A 20,625-nucleotide genomic window follows, 5' to 3' on the forward strand; every position below is an offset into this window, starting at 1 on the left:
TAGGGGGTCCCCCACTAAAACGACTCAATATTACATTATATAGGGGGGTCTCTTTTTTCGAGATTTCTCGAAAACAAAGACCCTCACTAAAACGTCTCAATATTAAGTCAATATTATATTTGCGGTTTGAATGAAAATCACCTATTTTCTGTTCAAATGTGTGGATTCTCTTTGACGCCCGCTGAAAAAAACGTTGTGTTTTAAACGTTCACATAACGTTTTATTTTGACTTAAAACGTTATTGTTACATAATGTTCAACTGACAATCAACTTTGTCAATTGGTTGTTAATAATTTGTTTGGTTTTGTTTAGCCTATTCATTTTGCACGAACTTTTATCGTTTGCAAAAAAAACCCCGTAAATTGAACGTAATAAAATGTCAATAAAACTGACAAGCAAAAAAAAAGGTTATTCGGATTTTTGTAATACCAACACGTCATTCTGTGATTTTGATGTGAAAAAGTGGAGGGGACTGACAAATAGTACTTTTCGTACAATTAAGGTATATTTAACGATAGAAACTTCATTTATTTCTTTCTACTGTGATTGTTATTCTTTCTTCTTCATAACTAGAACATTTTACTATTTATACAACAATACACACCAGTACCTTTTTATAGTAAGTAAGTAATGTATAATGTATTGTAATAAAAGCTGACTGTTTTATTCACAATCCACTATCTACATGACTAAACAGGTGGTATGTGTAACCCAACTGATAATACAGGAAGAAGTGTACTGATAACAACTGTTTCATCTTGCCTTCTGGCACCATCTAGACATAACACACAACATACAAATTAAGGACTAAGAGGACGATATTTATCGACTGAATCCTGTTGATGGAAGTATTCGAACGGTCAAAGAGATGTCTCTGTTTTCAAGTTTTTCTCGAAAACAGAGACCTCCTATATAATGTAATATTGAGACGTTTTAGTGGGAGTCTCTGTTTTCGAGTTTTTCTCGAAAACAGAGACCTCTTATATAATGCCCGTGATATACTGAAATTTAATTAATCAATTTGAAACGGTAAACATGAGGAAATCTGTGAGAATGAAAAAAGACGTCACAACCAAGATTTGCTTGCAGCAGTTTCCGTTTCGTGATTGCTGATTTATTAGTAATATAATATTTACATTCTTGCATAGTTTTTTAACTGTCACTCTGGACACTGATCGTAATAAATAAAATGCACCTCTTTTCTATTTATCCTTTTATGGTGCCGAAACCTTGGATTGAATCAACAGTTCGGACGTAAACTCAATAAATAATGATTGGCATGTAAAACTGTTGCCGATTTGATAACCCATGCATGGTTCATGTGGCATTCACCTTTGTTCGTGGCTATCATGGTTGTTCCCAGTTTTTGTAAATTTACGTCATAATATCTGTACTGTGCATATAATAATAATAATATAGTCCCAAACTTTTAACATCAATGCAAAGTATGTGTCCTATACATTGATTTATGTTTAATTCGTAGGGCATACTTGTACCTTTGATGAAAACACGCTAATACCCAGTCATAGTACAACACTCCATCACTTTTTTCAAGGTTTCATTCGGACTGCTTGAAACATTAAACATGGTTCTCCATTATTCATAACTTAAGACATTTAGATCACATAAACAAAAAGCACCAAACTCTTCATGTTCATAATTCATATTTTTTATTACGGTCGAACTCATAATAAACAAGTTTTGTATTAAATTTTATCACATCTATGAATTAAACTCAATCGAGGCAAACATAATGTATCTATTTTATTCGGGAACACATAACAACTTAAACGACTTGGTTACCCCAATGTTATTTTAGGCAATACAATTCTTTTATAAATATCGTTAAATTAATTTTGAAAATGTTGATATAGAGACGCCCAGTTTCACTTCAACTGTACTGTACGATGAAAGGGAGGAGGTACGACGGTTATTAAATGGGAATTCCATCTCATTAGCCGCCGTAAAAAGCAACTCGTTCGTGTAAAACGAACTGACAAGGGTCTAAAGCAGCTTTCCGCAAACTTCGCAGCCAAAAACTTTTGACTCCGGGCCTCTCGGTGCTTTTCTTTACTCCACCCGTAGTTATGTATATTTTAATTAAGTATCATATTTTGCCCATAGTGTCTGTTATCTATTCATAATTGTTTACTAGGATATTATAATTCTTGTATAATCATATCAAAATTCTCATCGGAGTTATTACCATTACATAATAAATAATACTCATTTTGATCACTGATTCATTCCTTCTAATTGTCATTGTTAATTGTAGATTATATCCCCTACATATGTATTGTGTTTATACAAATATTACATTTTCTCTTCTTTTAAATTAGTTTTCTATTTTGTACATAATTAACCCTATTATTTATGTTGTGTGTAGCCTAAATGTTATTTATGTTTATTTTGTTGTCCAGAGTTGGAGAACACGCCCGTGGCGATAGTTGCCATTGCTCTTGTCCTCGGTGCTCCTTTTTTTCACCACTGAAAGGAATAATACATAATTAAATGTCATCATAAATAACAGCAAATTACATTTTGAAATACGACCTACAATTTCGTCTCAAATCAAAGAAACACGCCAGAAGTAAATTTTGGGTGTTAAGGATAGCCGGCCCACATTCCGTAGACTACCGGTGGAGGTCCTTCTCATTTCATTCAAACATCTAAGACTTCAATAATAAAAAAAATAGCCTATTCTGCAACAAATAAAAGAAAGTTATCAACAACTACTTTCATTGGATTCGTGAAATGATATTCCTTAACATTTCATTTAGAGATGCGAAGCATAAACAAATATTTATACTGAAGTTTTAAGCATCTATGAGAATACACGGACATTTTATTATTTCTAATTGTACAGTATATGGTAAATGAAATAAACTTTAAATTAAACCCGTATTAATTTATCAAAGTAGAAAGCTTTATACTTAGTTACAATTGCACATACAAAATCAATTAAATAAATGTATAGAGGGCAGCAATCAGAAAAATCGTTATTATTTAAATGCGCCCTCTATTCGTGAAATATCACAATTCTACAATTTTTTCCGGTAATTTCCTGTCTTTTTTTTTTGGTAAATAGTCATTTTTTTGGTATTTTCCGGTTTCTTCCGGTATTTTTTTGGTTTTTTCCGGTATTTTTTGGTATTTTCCGGGTTTTGTTTGGTTTTTTCCGGTTTTTAGGCGGACCCATTGTTATTAGGCGCGGTTGTAATAGTAGACAGCGCACTGGAATGAATTATTAATGGTATATTACAAATTTCAAGGCTTAATTCTTTCAGAAACTGATAAAATTAAAGTTAAAACTGAATTTCTCGCCGTCGCCATTCCAGAACTGAATGCGTTCGAACGCGTTTGTTACTCAGTCAACTGCTCTCACAGCATTTATTTGGTCAAATAAAATCAGAAATTCTTTTTGTACACTATAACATCTAAAAATGAATAAAACTTAAAGCAACTATTGTTTGGTTGATATTTTGTTCGTCCTTTTTTAATGAAACCATACAATTGGCTACGTTCATTCCAGTAATAATCCGACAATCCCTTCTGTCAGTGATGGTATTCTGTTTAATAAATATTCTTCCGGCGAAAGTCGATTATCATTTTAAAATTCGTTAGGCTTTCGTACTTAAAAAAAAAGAGTAGAATCATAGAAGAGGGATGTGGCAAGAACAGAAAGTATTATCGTGTATTTTATATCGCATAGAATCAGCAATTAATTATTATCGTTATGTTAAATTAAAAATGATTGTGTTAATTAACGTGGAAGTTTATCATACAAAAGGGGTAAAATGGCCTGTTGGTTTCACGATCTTTTTTCTTGTCTACTTTTAATGTAGCGTATTTTAACAAAATCAGGATTTTATTTAAAGATTCTTTCCTTTAGTAGGCCTAAATCGACATTTTTTGGAAGTCATGTTCGCCTTTGCATCCAACAATTAAACCTTGGTTTGAAAAAATAACCTTCATTAATTCTGTGCGTAATATTCTTTTGTATTTTTGTACCAATTTTTTGAAGATGTCTTTGTACAATTTCTCCAGAATGTGTAAACGAATTTTAAATGATAATCGACTTTCGGAATAATAATTACATGAAATCGAAAATGATAACATTTGGATTGTTTTGAATAAATACTTTGGGTACAATTTTATATGATCAAAAGACACACGCATTGTTAAACAGAATACCATCACTGACAGAAGGGCGTGTCGGATTTACTGAAATGACCGTACTTATAGTCAATTCTATGGTTTCATTTTTAAAAAAAAGACTATTTTCGATGTCATCTTGTTTAAATGATTTAAATTTGTTATCTAAAGTAATTTTTATTAAGATTTTAACCAGCATGTTAGTGGCGATGATTCGCTGTTTGTCTGGAATGAAATGAATAATAAATGTTAGTGCACACAGAATTTATTTGACCAAATAAATGCATCGGTAGTGCCTCACAGTTGACCGCTGAATACAATCAATCAATAGACACGGATGAACGCGTTCGTTTCCACTGTACTTCATTTACAACCCCCCTGCCCTAATTAACACAAGTATATGCTATTGACTGAAAATGCACAGTAACAACCACTGTACTTCATTTACAACCCCCCTGCCCCAATTAACACAAGTATATGCTATTGACTGAAAATGCACAGTAACAACCACTGTACTTCATTTACAACCCCACTGCCCCAATTAACACAAGTATATGCTATTGACTGAAAATGCACGGTAACAACCACTGTACTTCATTTACAACCCCACTGCCCCAATTAACACAAGTATATGCTATTAACTGAAAATGCACAGCAACAACCACTGTACTTCATTTACAACCCCCCTGCCCCAATTAACACAAGTATATGCTATTGACTGAAAATGCACAGTAACAACCACTGTACTTCATTTACAACCCTCTGCCTCAATTAACACAAGTATATGCTATTGACTGAAAATACACAGTAACAACCACTGTACTTCATTTACAACCCCCTGCCTCAATTAACACAAGTATATGCTATTTACTGAAAATGCACAGTAACAACCACTGTACTTCATACAACCCCCCTGCCCCAATTAACACAAGTATATGCTATTGACTGAAAATTCACAGTAACAACCACTGTACTTCATTTACAACCCCCCTGCCCCAATTAACACAAGTATATGCTATTGACTGAAAATTCACAGTAATAACCACTGTACTTCATTTACAACCCCCTGCCCCAATTAACACAAGTATATGCTATTGACTGAAAATGCACAGTAACAACCACTGTACTTCATTTACAACCCCCCTGCCCCAATTAACACAAGTATATGCTATTGACTTAAAATGCACAGTAACAACCATTGTACTTCATTTACAACCCCCCTGCCCCAATTAACACAAGTATATGCTATTGACTGAAAATGCACAGTAACAACCACTGTACTTCATTTACAACCCCCTGCCCCAATTAACACAAGTATATGCTATTGACTGAAAATGCACAGTAACAACCACTGTACTTCATTTACAACCCCCCTGCCCCAATTAACACAAGTATATGCTATTGACTGAAAATGCACAGTAACAACCACTGTACTTCATTTACAACCCCCCCTGCCCCAATCAACACAAGTATATGCTATTAACTGAAAATGAACAGTATAATAATATGATATATTGTTTAGAAATATTATAACATAATTTGTATAATATTAACTCAATCACAATAAATAAAACATTGACATTTATATTACCAAAGATTATGATAACAAACAAATATTAGTATTAAAGTAAAAACATATCCTATCCAAAAAATTAGAGTTTCACATTATTACAGTATTAAGAAATGACATGCAAGAACTTTAAATAACCAAACATTATCATAAATAAATCGAAATTATGTACAGTTACTATGAAAGCATATTGCTACCAAAAAAAAATCAAGCATTGTCTCGTCAGTATAAAAAATATCAATTTTTCATATACGAGATAATAATTATCATATTCAGGTAATGTCAGTTCATTTTTGTTTTTTTTAGGCTGCAATACGCATCCCTAATTTAAAATTTATATATTTTTAAATGTTCTCAAGTTGAAATGAAAATGCCTCTAAGTACCTGTATCATGCAGTTAAATGAATGTCAAATTAAGCTGCACTTTAATATCTACTGTATAGCAGTTATTCATAGGAAAATTTACCATTTATACTCTGGAAGTGTTGCCTCATATCCTGCACTATATCATTAGGTAATTCACACCCACACATATCAAGTGTTTTCAGTATAGGAGAAATAGCCAGTAATGTGCCAAATGAAGAACCTGTGACATCACTGGGAGTATTCCCACTGATATTAAGATTATCTAATTCCAACACTAGGTTCCAATTGACACATTCCCTCACCATAGCATCTATGATAACACTTGACAGATGGCAGAAGCTTATGTCAAGTGTTTTCAGTTTAGGCGTAATAGCCAGTAATGTGCCAAATGAAGAACCTGTGACATCACTGAGAGTATTCCCACTGATATTAAGATTATCTAATTCCAACACTAGGTTCCAATTGACACATTCCCTCACCATAGCATCTATGATAACACTTGACACTTGTTTTCAGTTTAGGCGTAATAGCCAGTAATAATAATAATAATAATTTATTTGGAGATTACACTTTTACAACAGTGGCACTCGACCAAATGGAAGGTGCATCCAAAAGAAATATACAAAAAAAAAAAACATGATATAGAAAATAACAATTACAATAAAAAGTCGACGTAGGTCAACATGTCAAAACAATTCAACTACAGTAACTACAATACCATTGATAATTAACACTACAGCAGCAGGAAACCCACTGACACCTAAAAATACAAAATTACAAGAAATAAACATATAGAATAGGTAGGAACTGTACAATATAAAATGAATTGGGCAACAACAATGTAGACCTAACACTATAATGAGATAGATATCAATCATTTATTGAGATAGATATCAATCATTTAGTTTGATTGATATGAACATTACTCGCCTAGAACAATACATCTGTGTGCCCAAGCTCTTTTAACATAGTGCTTACAGTAACAATCAAAGATATTTGATATGGAATAGACGTCATACATATAATGATAGTAGTTATCAGTTCCACCTAATACAAGATTTAATTTGGTGTTCAGGTCACCAGAGATAAAATTTTCCCATACATCTAAATGATTGATATCGATTAACATATATTCTAATTTGGTATATTCTTCAATCCTTATGCCATTGAGTTGGTTACATGTGAATAGAAAATGTTGAATGTCTTCTAAACCATTCTTACACATTTTACAGATACCATCATATTCAGGAAGCCACTTACAACTCCTGTGACCTAAAGGAAGGGTGTTAGAACGTAGTTTGAATTTGAGGCTAGATCCTAGAAAGTCTGTACAATCCAATAAATATTTTTCAAGGCACGGATTAGACTTAATAAGAGAGTATGTCTGAAGTGATGATTTTCTTAGCATTTCACTTTTCCAAAATGCAATGTTTGTGTCATGCATCAAATCTTTAAATCTCTTAACCCAATGACTATCAGGGTCATTGCCAAGGTAGGAAGTTTCGAAAATTGAGTCAATGTCCATATTAATAGATGCACACGTCTTAGCAAAACTGGGAATCAGTTTATAGCGTGGTTCTACATTTGTAGTTGAACTTAGACACGTATTAAGCATAAAGTTAGGCCAACGGTGTTTATCCATGTTCATTACATAATTAATAATTTGGCTCTAGATATATCTTGAATAACTTTAATTGGAACCCACCCTAAATCCCCATACAAGGCCTCTTTAGGTGTATTTCTACTAGCTTTTAAGATGTACCGCGCCATTTGTAATTGAAGTGACTCAATTTTATCAATATCTTTCCTGCTTTGGCTGACCCACACTGAACAAGCATAATTTATTTTAGGAAGAGCAATTGTTTTCCATAGAATGTCACCATAGAAAATTCTACTAAAATTATCAAATCGGTCTATAATTGACTTAATATAAGCAATGACTCTATTGCCTTTATTGATGATTTGGTCGATGTGAAAATGATCTGAAATATTTCTTGATATGTAAGTACCAAGATATTTATAGGTTTTAACCTCAGAAATATATTGATCGCCCAATTTCCACATCTTATTGTTTATGCGCTGTTCAACAATAAGGACCTTCGACTTTTCATGATTAAAATTTAATTTCCATGACTTTGCAAATTTAGATGCTAGATTGAGCATCTCACTCAGATCATTTTCATTGTTTGCCATAAGTACAACGTCGTCTGCCCAAAAAAGGCTACCCATGCATACATTATAAATATGAACACCTAGATCATGTTTTTTGAGTAATTTGGTAAACTCGTGCATAAGAATACAAAACAAAGTCGGTGATAAAACACATCCCTGTTTAACTCCTCCATCAATATTAAAGAATTTAGTGTCTATTTTACCAAATCTTACTTTACCTTGCACATCGTGATATAAACTATCGATTAATTTCCATAGCCTACCTCTAATCCCAATATTCCATGCTGCCATTAGCATTCCTTCCCTCCAAACCATATCGAATTCTTTTTTAAAATCTAAGAAAGCCATGAAGGTTTTTTTCCCTTCAAGCAGACGACAGGAAGCTATGCTTTTGAGGGTAAATATGTGATCCTCACATCGTCGCGAAGGTCTAAACCCTCCCTGTACTTCTGACAACACATTTTTATCTTCCAGAAAGTCAGAAATATTGTTTGAAATGATTCGGTTAAATATTTTCGAGATACATGGAGTAAGGGAAATCCCCCTGTAGTTATTAAGATCCCTGCGGTCCCCCTTTTTATGAACGGGTACAATAATACTTTTATTCCAGTCATTTGGAACTTTTTCTAAAGCAATTATTCTATTAAATAAAGAAAGGATTGACATATTCAAACATTGACCACCATTTTTTAAAATTTCATTAGTGATCGTGTCAATTCCAGGTGATTTATTGTTCTTTGACCTTAAAATTGCGGTTTCAACAATATCTAAATTCAATTCAACATCTGAGAGAAATTCATCATTGTCGTCGTGGGCATTTTTCGTGGTTCTAATGTTATTAATAAAGGTATTAATTTGTTTAGTTCGGCCAAATTAGTTTTACCTAATGTTTGCCAGTAATCAAGGGCTATTTGGTTCATTTCCTTTTCGTCGGAGACTATTTCACTAGAATCTGGTCTTTTGATACAACTAACAGGCTGGTTACGATTACTGCCTTTTAACAGTTTCCAAAAATCGCTACAGTTACGTCTACCTTTGTTTGCCAATTCAATAGACTTATTCACACGCATTTCAGTTATTTTAGTTTTAATCAGTTCTTTAGCATAAGACCGTTTCTCTTGGTGAGATTTCCATAAATCATCACCATTCTTATTGGGGTCGAGACCCTTAGCCCATCTACGATGAAGAGGCGATGCTTCCCTTCTATCTTTAATAGCCGCATCGACATTTTTATCAAACCAAGAGTTGCATTTAATGTTAACATTATTTTTCTTAATTCCTATACCCTTTGTCGCGGCCAATATAAGGTTATTTTTCCATGAATCCCAAAGACAATTAACATCATTAAAGAAATCTGCATCCCATTCGCGAAACAATATCCGAATGTGTTGCTTAAACAAAGAAAAATCTTGATTCCTTTGGATATTCCAACATATTTTGCTATTTTGATAATTAATATTTTCATGATAGTTATTATTAATATATAATTTAAGAAGGACATTGTGGTCACTCCCAAGACCCATCACCCTGTCGTCATCAATAATAAATTTATTTACACAATTGAGTACACTATTAGAGCATAACATGTAATCAATTGTACTTTGCAAGTTATTCCTGAACCATGTAAATTTCCCCGTACAATGATCACTACAATTTAAATGTGCCAAATGAAGAACCTGTGACATCACTGAGAGTATTCCAATTGATATTAAGATTCTCTAATTCCAACACTAGGTTCCTATTGACACATATCCACACCATAGCATCTATGATAACACCCGACACACTGCAGTAGCTTATGTAAAGTGTTTTCAGTTTAGGAGAAATAGCCAGTAATGTGCCAAGTATAGAACCTGTGATATCATTGAGTTTATTCCCACTGATATCAAGATTATCTAATTCCAACACTAGGTTCCTATTGACACATTCCCACACCATGGCATCTATGATAACACCTGACAGACGGCAGTTGTACATGTAAAGTGTTTTCAGTTTAGGAGAAATAGCCAGTAATGTGCCAAGTATAGAACCTGTGATATCATTAAGATAGTGGAATGGATATAAAGGTTCTCCAATTCCAACACTAATCCTTTCTTTGATAGTGCATCAACAGTATAATTCATAGTTACACCTGTTAAATTACTGAATTGAAGCATTTTGAGTCGTGGTGCATTAATCAACAAATGAATTAAAAATGATGTAGACAAATCTGTATCACTTGCATATAGTTCTATATTGTATTTAAAGGTGTATTTACTACATTCAGTAGACAGACCTTTCACCACAATGTCAGTACTGACAAGTATTTACACTTGATTATAATATTGTAATGACATATGACCTTTGACACGGAACTGAATAAACGACCTCTTTGGTCACGAACCTGAACGAGCGTGTATGACTATGAATTATATGATATTCTAAAGTCTCAAAACATGTCAATGGCGACGAGGATTGGTATACAAAGTATATAGGCGTATTACGTGAGTTATATACAAGTTACTGAGAATGATTAGGCTAGACACATTGGACAATATTCCACCATTTGAGGTAGGAAACGATCCAACTAATTTAGCGGCAAGATGGCGGCAGTGGAAAAAGGCCGTGCATATTCTCATCACAGCGAAAGGCGTGACAGACGCGACACAGAGAGAGGCAATTTTATTGCATGCGGGAGGCATACGCCTGCAAGAAATTTATTTTACATTGCCCGAAATAGTTGTTGAAGACGGAGAGGCGAGACCTTCTGCTTATGAAATCGCCATAAAGAAGCTTGATGCTTATTTTGAACCTCAAGTGAACTCACCATTTGAGAGACATAAATTTAGGAAATTAAGCCAATTTGAAGCAGAATCGGTAACAAATTTTATATTTAGATTAAGAAAACAGGCGGACTTGTGTGATTTTGGCACAGAAATAGATAACAATATCAGAGATCAACTGATTGATGGATGTACGTCAGAAAAGTTAAAGAAAGTGTTGCTACAAAAGGGTAACGAATTGACTCTATCAAAAGCAGTCAACATAGCAAACTCATTTGAGCTAGTACAGAAGCAGTCGGAGACTATGGCAACGGGTAGTACTAGTAGAACAAGTAATGTAAATGCAGTTCATCGTACAAATCAAAGAGGTGCATCGAATGACAGAAGTAGTGGTAGTGGCAAGTATTATAAACATAAACAAACACATCAGCAGCAACAGAATCCATGTTATAGGTGTGGAAGAGGCAGACACAAGCCGGAAGATTGTTGGTTTAAAGAGAAAGAATGTAACAATTGCAAGAAAAAGGGACACATTGCGTCACAATGCAGAACAAAAAAGAATACGAGTACCAGTAAGCGACAACAACAACAAAATCAAGTACAAGCTGAAGAAAGCACCAGTGAAGAAAGTGATGACAGTGTAATGATGGCTTCAATGATCAGCGAGTCTAATGCTTCTAACCCAATAAAAGTTGATCTTGAACTAAATGGACAGAAATTTGACTTTGAGATTGATACAGGTGCTACATTCACTGTTGTACCTGAATGCGTATACACAAAATTATCAAATGTTTCTCTTTCAGAGACCAATATCCTTTTTAAAAGTTTTACAGGTGAACGGGTTAAACCCTTAGGTACATGTACTGTAAATGTGCAGTATAAAAACCAATGTAAGAAACTAGATATGTATGTTGTAAAAGAAACCAATCAATTGTTATTTGGCAGAGATTGGCTGCAACACATTCAACTAAATTGGTCGGAACTAATACATAGCCCACACTATGTTAACATTGTAAATGTCGATGCTCAGATAAACAAAATACTAAATGAACACAAAAGTTTGTTTAATGGCAAATTAGGTCAACTTAAGCATACTAAAGCCCATATTGAAATGAGAGAGGGGGTTACACCAATTATCGGTAAATGTCATCGTGTACCCTATGCTTTAAAAGAACCAGTTAACAACGAAATTGACCGATTAGTCGAACAGGGAATATTAACACCTGTTAAGCATACAGAATGGGCTAGTTCAATAGTGACCATAAAGAAAGGAGAGGGTATCCGAATTTGTGGTAATTATAAAACGACTATTAATCAAAATTTGAAACCAGTGGCCCCGCCCAATATTAATGTAGACGATATCTTATCAAAACTGGCAGGGGGACAGAAATATTCAACGTTAGATTTAACACAGGCATATAATCAGATGGAGCTTACTGAACCATCAAAGGGTCTGTTAACGTTAATAACTGAGAAAGGTTTCTACCAAGTAAATCGACTTGTTTACGGTGTGGCTTCTGCCCCATCTATTTGGCAAAATGCGATGCTTAAAATTATTATTGGCCTAGAACAAGTCATGGTTTATTTGGATGATATAATAATAACAGGAAAAGATGATGCTGAACATCTTAAGAATTTGGAAAAAGTTTTGATTCGATTGGAAGAGGAAGGTGTAAAACTAAAACGTGATAAATGTCATTTCATGAAAGAATCTGTTACATATTTGGGTCATGTAATTGATAAAGATGGGGTGCATAAAAGTCCCATTAAAGTTGATCAAATTATGCAAATTCCACTTCCACAAGATGTTGGACAAATGAGATCATATTTGGGCATGATAAATTATTATCAATCATTCATTCCAAATTTAGCTACCTTATTGAGACCAATGCAATGATATGTAAAGGTAAATCATTTGTATGGACTGAAGAAGCGCGAACAGCTTTTGATAATTCAAAGCAAGCACTGGCTAACTCAGGTTTTTTGGTACATTTTGACTCAAGTTTACCAGTCAAAATAGCGACGGATGCTTCACCGTATGGGGTGAGTGCTATACTTAGCCATATGATCGATGGGCAAGAGCGTCCAGTCAAAATTGCTTCACGCGCATTAACTAAAGCGGAACAAAATTACCCTCAGATAGAACGAGAAGCGTTGGGAATTATTTTTGCGCTAAAGAAGTATTATCCATATATTTATGGAAGAAAATTTACACTGATAACGGATAATAAACCTTTAGTTACCATATTTGGGCCTAAAAAGGGTCTACCAGTGTTAGCCGCGGAGAGAATGCAACGTTGGGCATTATTTGTAGCCGGGTTCAACTATGATATTGAATTCAGATGTAGTAAGGCAAATGCTAACGTAGATTGTTTCTCCAGGTTACCAATTGATAAAGCGGAAAACATAAACATAGATGTAAATATTAACTTTATGGACATGATAAATGCATTGCCTATAACAGCTGACGAAATTAGTAAAATGACTAGTAGAGATAAACATCTAAGTAAAGTGAAACGCTTAATAATGAATGGTTGGGTGTCAAATGATGATAAAACCATAGAGCCATATTATTTAAGACGTAATGAATTATCGATTGAAAAAGGTTGTATTTTGTGGGGAGAGAGAGTAGTACTCCCTCCAAGGCTCCGTAGCAGGGTCATGGATGATCTACATTGTGGTCACCTGGGAGTTGTTAAAATGAAGAGCATTGCTCGCTCTTATATTTGGTTTCCGAATATTGATTCTGAAATTGAACAGTTGGCTAAGGCATGCGATCCTTGCCAACGTATTCAAAATAGACCAGCCACAGTGCCGATGCATCCCTGGGTACCTGCTAGGGAACGTTGGGAAAGAATTCATATTGATTTCGCTGGTCCATTTCAAGGAAAAATGTTCCTTATTGTAGTTGATGCATTTAGTAAATGGCCAGAAGTAAAAATAATGAATTCGACCACATCCACGAACACAATTGAAGCACTTCGACAAATGTTTAGTCAGTGGGGCCTTGTAGTTTCGGATAATGGAAGTCAGTTTACGGCTTCAGAATTTAAGGATTTTATGAGAGCAAATGGCATAATTCATAAGTATTCATGTCCAGGTCATCCGGCTACTAATGGTCAGGCCGAGAGATTTGTTCAAACAATGAAACAAGGTTTGAAAGCCGCAATTGATGATAAATGTTCAATTCAAACAAGGTTAAGTAAATTTCTGTTAGCGTACAGAAACGCTGAACACAGTGTAACAAAACAATCACCTGCTCAATTGTTTGTAAAGAGACAGCTGAGAACAAGATTAGATTTACTTAGACCTAATGTTAATATAACAGTTAGAGATCACTTACATAAAGAGATGGAAAAATCTAATAAGAAAATGAGAAGTTTTGTTGTGAATGATCAAGTATATGTAAGAGATTTTAGGAAGGAAGGGAGTCACAAAATTAAATGGGCGCCAGGAACCATAGTTGAGAAAAAAGGTCCATTAAAATATATTGTTAAAGTGGGATCATACACATGGAAAAGGCATACAAATCAAATCAGATCTAGAATGGCTGATGTTTCAGAAACCGAGACCGGTAATCTGGAGGATTTGTTAGACCAATTGCTTGATAATGATAATTCAGAAAGTAATGTAATAAATGACAAAGTTACGGTAGTACCGGAAACACCCACTAGGACCCCAGCTCCAGTGCGAAGGTCAAATAGAGTTAGAAAAGAAAGAATGAGATTAATTGAAGAATGTTATCTAGGAAACGGGTAGAAGAAGTAATTAAGAAAGAAACAGTCAAAGTATAAGATAGGAGAATTAACAGAATGATGTTTTATGGAATGATGAAAAGATTGTTTAAAACATTCTGGAAATGTTTTTGTTAAAATGTTTTTGTTGAAATAGTTGATTTACTTAAAACATAACTTGTGCAAATTTATTCAGAAGATAACTTTTAATTAACAAGGGAGAATGACAAGTATTTACACTTGATTATAATATTGTAATGACATATGACCTTTGACACGGAACTGAATAAACGACCTCTTTGGTCACGAACCTGAACGAGCGTGTATGACTATGAATTATATGATATTCTAAAGTCTCAAAACATGTCAAGTACATGATGGACTGATTTTAGATAACACATACTCTTCATCTTTTACAGCAATTAAAACATGAGCTAGCATTCTACCAATGTCTCTGATTCCTGTTGAATCCATTTCCATCTATTCCTGTGTTTCCATTCCCACCTTTTAAAGTGTTTCCATTTTTCTTCTTCCCGATTCAGACTTCTTATCATCTTTAAGATACCATGATCTCTTTTTAAGCTCTTACCATGTGTCATGTAACTGCAAAATCTTCTTACAGAGTTACATATCTCATCTACAGCATGTTCATCTGTCATTGTATCTTGACTTGGTAGCTGTTGATGTGAAGTTGAGGGCTCACTATCATCAATACCTGTAAAAGGAATTCATTTTATATTAATAAGACACGGTGGAATAATTTGATATATTTACCAGATTCATGTCAACTTTTACAATATTAAAAGTTTCTTTATTGCTTAAGATATACACAGCATAAATTAATGTATGACAATTTTGAAATAATGTAAAAGAAACAAAAACTGTAAAATGTGCACAACTATTATAGGTTTAAAAAATATAAACACACACTTCTTAAAGTGTATTTTTAGATGTATAGAATTTATAATTATATTCTGTAATTAAATGTTATTTTATTAATAAAAAGCAAAATATCAATAAAAACATTTTATTTTCCATTATTTATAAACAATAAATAATAACAATAAATGTTACATTTACTATTTTTTAATTACCTTTAATTAGTTCCATTTCTTTTGGTGATTTCTCAGAATCTGTTTTAACAGAACATTTTTTCTCTACAAACATATCTCTTACATAGTCTCTTAATGTTGTCTCTATCAAAGAAATCAAATATCAGATTACGCATTATATAAAAAGTTTTTTTTTTTTTAATAACTTAAAAATAATAAAATAATAATTTTTGTTGCATGTTTTTCATTTTAAATTAAAATACATGATTTATTGTCATTCAGCTCCCAGAACAATTCATTTTTACACACCTTATGGTTACAGTATACTCACTCTTTCTTGATTTTCTTGGTTTCTTTGCTTTAACTGGATCTTCTGACACATCTATTATAAAACAAGAGAAAATGTGAAATTATAATGATAATAAATTAGGTCATTTTTAATAAAATGTATGCATCATCCATATCTGCTATATTTAAATTTAAAATATTACGATTTTTAAATCATTAATTGCACAAATATGTTTACAGAATCACAAATGAGGTTTGGTTTGTTGTTTAAAAATCTCTCAATGTAAGTGACAGATATTGCTCTCACAGGCTATGAGATATCAAACAATAAATAGTGCTGAAATGTAATGTTTTTAAATAAATGGTATGGAGTGATTTTAGATACTACTTAAAATAGATAATAATAAAATAATTATTTCTCCTTTTTTTTTTTATCTATAATAGCGAATTTGTAAAATGTGGAATACTGTAAATATTTTGGTTTGATTAACTAGTAATTAATAAAATATGCTGATTGCATAATAATATAATAAATTATTTTCCAAATTACAAACTGTCATGAAAAGATATCGTTTTAAAGTCCTATAGAAGAAAACAAACATAAAATATGCATACATTTTGTTAGAACTTCTTCAGGTTCTCCAAGCTTCAAGATACCTAATTTCTCGATAAATAGTTGCATCTTTCCTTCACTGATGATCTGTCTGTTTTCAAGATCATTAATCAGATCCCATTTACTTTCATAAGATGTTGGTGCCTCATTAACAAGATCACTGATGGATTCCACATTTTTTGTGGTCAGCTTATTTCCAAATTCTACCAACATGCATCTGTAACGACTGAATTTTGAAATGGAAATCTCCTCGACATTTGGGAATGTTACAACTTCCTCTTGAATTTTTCTTACTAATTCACATTCTCCTGTTGCATTGATGGTGTCATAAAACAATGTGAAATCCTGGCTTGTCAGATGATTAGATTCAATTAAGAATTCCAGCAGGTCTATTGTGCTAGATGACTTGTATAAAATATGAGGAAGCAGCAGGTCTTTGTACAAGGCTTTCAGCAAATACAATGAATCTCTCTTATCATACCAGCTGCAAAATTCTTCTTTAACATATGCAAACATATCATCTTGTATTTCTAGATTGGAAATAAAGATCTCAATAAGAAATGTTTCACAGTATTTCTTGTCAAAAAATACAATAGCGATTGAAGTGAGGGCACTATTTTCTATTGCGATTGAAATAACATATTTTACTACACTAGAACCTTGGTCCTATGTTCAGAAGCTGTTCAAGACGGCCCCAAACCATCTCGGCCCCAGACAACTCAGCAACAAGGCAACTCAGCCTCAATTTATTTTCAGTTTAAATTTATAAATTTTCAGCATAAAATATATATCAAACAAGTCTGAATGAATGTATGAAATTTAGGGGAACAACAACAAATAGGTTACAAAACAACTACAACATTTAACAGTTAAAAGCTGCCATAAAGGACCATATTTTTACAACGTATTAGGTATGTACATATGATTTCAGAACAATTGCAAGATTAAGGATATAGTCGCACGCGCTTGCCGTACAGCCGTCTTCGTAAATTGCTGTGACGTCACAGGTGCATCGCAAAATCTACTTAATGAGTTTTTACTCTGTCAAGTTCTCCTTTAATACTTTATTTTAATACAATACAATTAACTCCTTACCAATTTCATCCTTCATTGCCTTTTGTAAATTTTCATAATCTTTTTTGGAAACCTGTTTTTGTTGAGCATGTTCTTCATAGAATTTTGGTTCATCTATAAAATAATTTTATAACTATTTTAAAGAAATAATACCTACATTGTAAACACATGTGACAATTACTTCTTCATAAATTTTGTTCATCTATAAAAAATAACATTCTAAAAAATTGTACAATAATTGTTAATACAGTACTACAATGTAAACCCAGAGGTCTAATGGCAACAATGCCTGAAGATACTAAATTTCAAAATTTCATTTACAATGTAGTAGCCCAGTTATCTAATGGTACACTCATTATGTTGCAGAGTGTTGCTTTATTTAAGCTTCTTTAGACATATTATGCTTTCAACTGATAAATAACATGTGCTGTAGGGTGTCACGAAACCTAAGACCCAAGACCTAAGATTACAAATTCTAAGATATACGACAGCTTAAAAACAATAATTGTTTATCTATACATAATATTAAACATAGTAGGTTTCATTTATTAATGTTTTTTACCATAAATTTAATTAAACTCACAATATTTTCGCCTGTTGAGTAAATACTGTATATACCTTTGTTTCACAACAAACAAACTGGACGTTTGTTTGTTGATATAAATTTACTCCATTGTGTTGGTTTCAGGGGGTTTTTCCCTTTCGCACCTGCATTGCATTTTGACTCAACTAACTTTATTCTGAATACCACACCTTACAATTAGGCCTCATAAGTACTTTTATGAAAGGGATTCACATAAAAAGTAACAAATAAATACTTGGTATTATTTATAAATAATAATTGGTGATTTTACAAACGTGTTTCTTGCACACTTTCGCATACTCAACTTTCAATATTTTCGTTTCTATGGAGCGCCAAAAGAGCAACAATACTAAACGGGCTAAAAACTCGATGGAATGCGTCTACAATTAATGCATTTATTGGTGAAAAGCATGTTTAATTTGTTCAATATATTTTGTCAATTTGTAAATAAAAATGCTGTAATATGTTACTGCTGATACTTTTCTATTTTCAAAGAATTTTAATCGATCTTAAAATCAGCATCACTACTTACCCTAGGCCTAGTCATAAGGGCGACCTAAGGGGATATGATGAATTTGTCGATTTTATTCTTAAAGTTAACGAAACCGTGTAAAGTATCAACAGTAACATTTTATTTGTATTGACAGTGACAAAATATATTGAATTGAACATGATTTTTACCAAAAAATTAGTTAAATAGATGGATTCCACATAGTTTTTAGCCCTCTATTAATGTTGCTTTTTTGGCGTTCCACAGAAATAAAATATTGAACATAGAGTATGCGAAATTCGCATGAGAAAAACGTCATCAATTTATTTAAAGAATTTATTGTTATATATTATTTCTTCTTCATCTAATTCTAAGGTGTGGTATTCAGGATAAAGTTGGTTAACAAATTTAGAGTTAAAATATAAGGCAGGTGCAAAAGAGAACTATTGGTAATCTTAGGTCTTGGGTCTTAGGTTTCGTGACCTTAGGTCTTAGGGGGTCTTAGTTTCGTGATCTTAGGTTTTGTGACACCCTATTGCGGGTCTGTTGAATGAGATATTAATGAATAAAACATCATACCTTTGAGGTGACTTGAACTTCTGAATAGCTTAGATGATCCAGGTTCATCTATTAAAAAAAACACTATAGTAATTATTCGTTTTTAAATAGAAAATGTAGAATTCAGGAACAAAAAAGCATGAATGATTTTGTTTCTCCTAAATATAATGTCACATGATCATCAAATTCAATAATATTCAGTTTAAGTTTTGACAATTAAAAAATATTTTTTTATCAAAGAAGTTTATAATTCTATCACTTTGCTAGATAATTGGAAACGAATAAATCTTACTTAGTTCCTTTAGTATAATATTAATCTAAATAAACAAATAAAAAAAATAGGAGGTGAAGATAAGAAAATAGAGAAAATGTAGTATACAGTATTAACTTAAGTGAAATATTAGAATTGGCTAAAACTCATTATCATAAGACAACAACATACCTGGATCTGGACAATAAAGATCTCTTAAACTGTTTTGACGTTTCATCTTTATCTGTAAAATATATGTATTTTTTTTCTTTTGGCAATTATTGTTCTATTGTAAAATATTAGGTTGCAAATTACTTTTTATTAATCAAACATTTCATTTATTTACAGTCTGATTTCACATGTCCTTCTGATCCATGCTCCATTTTAATACTGGTTGGCAATATCTCTATTGATGTACCAGCTACAATGTCTGAATCCTCTAAAATCCCTGGTAAATACTCTTTCTTTACAGAAAACTGCTTTTGTTCCAGTGCTTGTTTATCATAGTATTTTGGTTCATCTGTAAAAAGTATTAAAATTCTGCTCTATGAAATAAAATTATTTTAAATAGTAACTTTAGAGGAGCATTTTTAGAAAGAATGATTAAATTAGAAAAACTACACATATTTCATATAAATAAACTACAATGGCTCACCAGTTTGTGATTTGGGTGACATTTGTTCTTCTTTATTGTTGATAAAGAGTTCATCCCATTTCTTGTCAGATTCATCTGGAAAATAAAAGAATAAAATTTTAATATCTTGATCTTTATTTAAATTAATTTCACCTTTCTGAAATTTGAGTTCCATGGCAGTTTAAAGTGAAGTGAATCAAACATTTTGTCTTAATTTTAGTATTTAGTTATAGGTATATATAACTATAACAATAATGTATTTCAAAGGTGGATGGTTTGTTGATTAAACAAACTATTGTGATTTTTCATACATTTACACTCTTG

The 20,625-nt window shown here is 32.6% G+C and overlaps 1 protein-coding gene across 1 annotated transcript; it reads right to left on the reverse strand.

Annotated features, from left to right (window-relative positions):
- Nucleotides 1–15,193: 15,193 nt before the first annotated feature.
- On the reverse strand, nt 15,194–20,191 carry LOC144848942 (uncharacterized). The gene is made up of 8 exons (XM_078705893.1): nt 20,014–20,191; nt 19,860–19,911; nt 19,439–19,486; nt 17,808–17,900; nt 16,715–17,242; nt 16,143–16,193; nt 15,854–15,955; nt 15,194–15,474 (listed from the first exon to the last, which is right to left on the reverse strand). The coding sequence occupies exons 2-8, from the start codon at nt 19,903–19,905 to the stop codon at nt 15,194–15,196; spliced, it is 1,149 nt and encodes a 382-aa protein (XP_078562019.1). The 5' UTR covers nt 19,906–19,911; nt 20,014–20,191.
- Between the last annotated feature and the right edge of the window lie 434 nt (nt 20,192–20,625).

This window comes from Antedon bifida, chromosome 7 (assembly GCF_963402885.1).
Source record: "Antedon bifida chromosome 7, ecAntBifi1.1, whole genome shotgun sequence".
Lineage (NCBI taxonomy): Eukaryota > Metazoa > Echinodermata > Crinoidea > Comatulida > Antedonidae > Antedon > Antedon bifida.

Coding starts and splice junctions, on each gene's coding strand:
- LOC144848942 (XM_078705893.1), bottom strand. CDS start 19,905: ATGAAACGTCAAAACAGTTTAAGAGATCTTTATTGTCCAGATCCAG. Junction 17,901..19,438: donor AAGTTCAAGTCACCTCAAAG/GTATGATGTTTT, acceptor ATTATTTTATAG/ATGAACCAAAATTCTATGAA. Junction 15,956..16,142: donor ACCAAGAAAATCAAGAAAGA/GTGAGTATACTG, acceptor TTTCTTTGATAG/AGACAACATTAAGAGACTAT.